The sequence below is a fragment of the Gadus morhua genome, chromosome 11, assembly GCF_902167405.1.
Source record: "Gadus morhua chromosome 11, gadMor3.0, whole genome shotgun sequence".
Taxonomy (NCBI): domain Eukaryota; kingdom Metazoa; phylum Chordata; class Actinopteri; order Gadiformes; family Gadidae; genus Gadus; species Gadus morhua.
Window position 1 is genome coordinate 23626932 of NC_044058.1, and position 3528 is coordinate 23630459.

General features: G+C 39.8%; 1 protein-coding gene across 2 annotated transcripts in view; it reads right to left on the reverse strand.

Moving 5' to 3' along the window:
• Window positions 1-1087: 1087 nt before the first annotated feature.
• Window positions 1088-3528, reverse strand: part of LOC115554679 (uncharacterized) — a 5629-nt gene continuing 3188 nt past the window's right edge. The window contains exons 1-5 of one of the 2 annotated variants that reach the window (XM_030371485.1): window positions 3474-3528; window positions 2859-3043; window positions 2270-2423; window positions 1703-1825; window positions 1088-1575 (exon numbers count right to left, since the gene is read on the reverse strand). The exon at window positions 3474-3528 is cut by the window's right edge and continues 171 nt beyond it. In XM_030371485.1, the coding sequence (XP_030227345.1) occupies window positions 1526-1575; window positions 1703-1825; window positions 2270-2423; window positions 2859-3043; window positions 3474-3477 (516 nt within the window). In that variant the 5' untranslated portion in view covers window positions 3478-3528 and the 3' untranslated portion in view covers window positions 1088-1525. The remainder of the gene's footprint in view (window positions 1576-1702; window positions 1826-2269; window positions 2424-2858; window positions 3044-3473) is intronic. The other variant, XM_030371484.1, reaches the window with a different exon arrangement.

The following is a 3528-nucleotide window of genomic DNA, read 5'->3' on the forward strand; positions in this document are numbered from 1 at the left end:
GGATTTATAAAAATGCTCCCCAGGTGTTTACTTGATAAAGAAGAAAATAATGTGGTGTGTGGTTTCATATCAGAATATTAGGAATAACTACGAAAAAATGTAGTTAGTAGTTTTGTATGTGTGTGTGTGTGTGTGTGTGTGTGTGTGTGTGTGTGTGTGTGTGTGTGTGTGTGTGTGTGTGTGTGTGTGTGTGTGTGTGTGTGTGTGTGTGTGTGTGTGTGTGTGTTTGTGTGTATGTATGTGTGTCAAAACCACTGCGAGTGTATGTGTGTGTTGCATATCCTGCTGGATATGCATGCTGAACTAACAGGTGTCATAACAGAGTCTCTCCCCAGGGGGACTCTTTGAAAGAAACACCACAGTCCAAACAATTGCTGGATTGGTCAGTGTTTTCAGAAAATACTCTATTAGGTTGAAAAGATGCATCTTCAAATTACCACTCAATTGGAATTTGATCTCTCACTCTGGGCACTCTCTTTGCACTTTCACACAGCTACTTTAATTGTTATCTAATTGTTATCCATTATAATATCCATGATATTGATTCTTGACTATCTTGAAAAATCCCATTCGAATAATTGACGTCAACACATCATTAACAAAGCTGGCATCAGAATTGAACACAAAAAGGTTCATGTGGACGGGGTTGTGTGGACCACCCCAGTCTGCCCTCTATGGGAGGTCAAGCACACATTTCACAATCAGATGGACTTTGTTGCCACCCCAATCCACTCCAACCGTTTTCCCAAAGAAATCGTTGGAATGACACGTCTTTGTAATATGTCTGTGCCGAGTAGGTATTTTTAGCATTTCCCATTTCCTAATTTCCCAATGAAAGAATAAAGCCTCTAATTGAGCTAATGGATTGTTCTGAGTGCAAACAATACAGCCCACATCCTATCCATCAGTATCTAACACATGTTTCATGAAAAACGTTTCATTTTCCAACGCAACAGTATAATTGAATATTGGTAAAATTGGTAAAAGTGGATTAATGTCAATGAACTTAACATCAAATTAAAAGAATTAAAAGAATTGCAAATTAAATTCATTCAAGTTGCAGCAGTAATAAAGTATATAAACAATAAATGTAGTACCCGAGAAAATAATTATATTTATTGGGCAATAAGTATTCATTTGTTTGGCTAAGTACAATAAAAATATAATATAAATAAATTACAGTAAAATCCTCTCATATTACAGGAATGTATCCTGGTAGTATTTTGTACGGTGTTTGTTCATATTTGTAGTGAAGTAAGATATATATTCTTCTACTCTAAAATACATGTAGAGATAAATATCATACTCTCAAATTATTGTTGGTTATCTGACAGTTTGCAAAAGTAGTGTTAGGCTGTCAACATATATGCAAACATGTGTTAATAGTTCAATTAAAATCCTACGCAAAGATTTAAACTATGCTTTTCTACTTTTCAACTTAAGGTAGTTACTCATCATTCTGCAGTGCATTCTTATAAGTGCATGCAAATAAAAGCTTTGTTTCACTCCACTTCTCACTCCTTTCTCACTCCACGGTGGCCATGGTGATGTCCTCCTCCACCTCAACTGGACCTCCTGCAGAAACAAAATGGTCAAAGGCATTACACAGATGAATAGTACCTGACACACACGATAACAATTCTGGAACGTGTCTTTGCGTTTCAATTGATGCAAACGAAAATACAATTGTAGGCCCACTTACTGAAGCATTGCTGTAGTTTCTCGGATCCCCGAATAACGTGGAAAAGCGCGCCAAAGACCAGTAGAGTGGTGATGAATGCTCCAATAGTGCAGCCAATGATGATACCGAAGCTGTTGGATGGTTCTAAAAGGAAGTAGAGAGGGTGTGTTTATAATGGTAATCACTATACAAACATGATCAACAACAAATTGACATTAATGGGATTAAACAGGACTTATTATTATTCATATTTTGGCTGACTATGAGCTATCATGTATGCTTATAATGTGATCACCCTGTGTGTACATCATTTTTTAATCAAGGTTTGACCTATTTCAATTGGTTTCATTTCCTCAGCAAAATAGTTGGAGGCATTTGGAGGGAATTGAGGACCTAAGGCCCAATCCCATTTCTACCCCTTACCCCGTCCCCTTACCCCTTCCCCTTACCCCTTCAAAACAAGGGGGAGTGGTAAGGGGAAGGGGTAAGGGGTAGAAATGGGATTGGGCTTAAATCCTTAGTTTTCTGTGCCTGATTGCATCTCCTATCTGACTGACAGCAGGGGACATACGAAGTCTGGACAGTCACCTTCGACGTTTAAGAATGCAGCAGAGCTTTCTTCAAGGGACTGGCATCTGACATAAATGCCGTTGTCCGATAATTTGGCGTCAACGATGGACAACACGGCCAGCAGGTTGTTTGGCTCTCCCTTACATTCACCAAAGTAGCGGTCGAAGTTGACCTGTTGGCCGAGAGAAGATCGTCAGGGTTTCACAAAGGGCTATAAGGAGACAACCACAAGCAAGCACGATAAATGAACGCAAATGAATGAAGGAAATGATGAAGGATGTCACATCGAACCAGAGCATACTCTGATACCCGCTAATGAACAACTTGTGAGCAATTTAGCTTGTTGTTCTTTTAAGCAACCTGGTGTTGGTAATTCTTCAGGGCAGATACCTGACAGTTATTGCCTCTACCTTACTTCAGTCATTTAGCACACATTTATCCAAGTTGACTGAGAATCAATCTTTCTTTGGATACATGTCAGTCATGAGGAAATGGGTACCTAGCCGTCTGAGGCTTACTAATGGGCTGCAGACTTCGGGGATCGAACCCAGTACCTTTTCGTGTGGGAGCAAAAAGCCCATTACTATACCATCCCCCACCACCTCACCTCGGTCGCTTCAGTCTGATCTCCAACACAGGTGATGCTGAGGTTTTTCTTGGGAGCATACATAGTGAACTTGAGCATCTTATTGAGGGAATTGGCCATGCCACAGCTGAACTCTGCACGTTTGCCAGTTGCCACGGACACATTCACTGGTGGCAGGCTAATGCCTGGGGAATTAGGCGAGGCACCTATGGATGAATCAAAAGGGAGAGCAAGAGGAGGGAAAGGAAAAACATAAGAGAGAAAAGAGAGAAAATATTGAATGGTGAATATTGTCTGGCTGAAATTAGTTGACTGTTTGTAATAGGGTTAGATGATATGGTTACTGTTTGTAACTATGTCACATACTGTTTGATGCAATGTTACGAACAGCATAATAACCCAACGTGGTCCTAAATATGACCCTTGCTTGTTTCAACAACTAGTGCCTACAACTTAACTTTAACTATCTTAAACATAAAACATGACACTGAAGTATTTTTTTATAAATCTGGTGAATCTTGTATTGCTTTTTATCATCATATTTTTTCACTGTCTGTACTTAGCAATGTCCCACAACTGACCTGCTGCGAGAGAACTAAGAGTTATGTAATGCAGAATGTAAATCAGTCCACGTACGCATGGCAATGTAGGGCCAGGATTCCCTTGGCACGACGAGATACTTTCCTTTGCA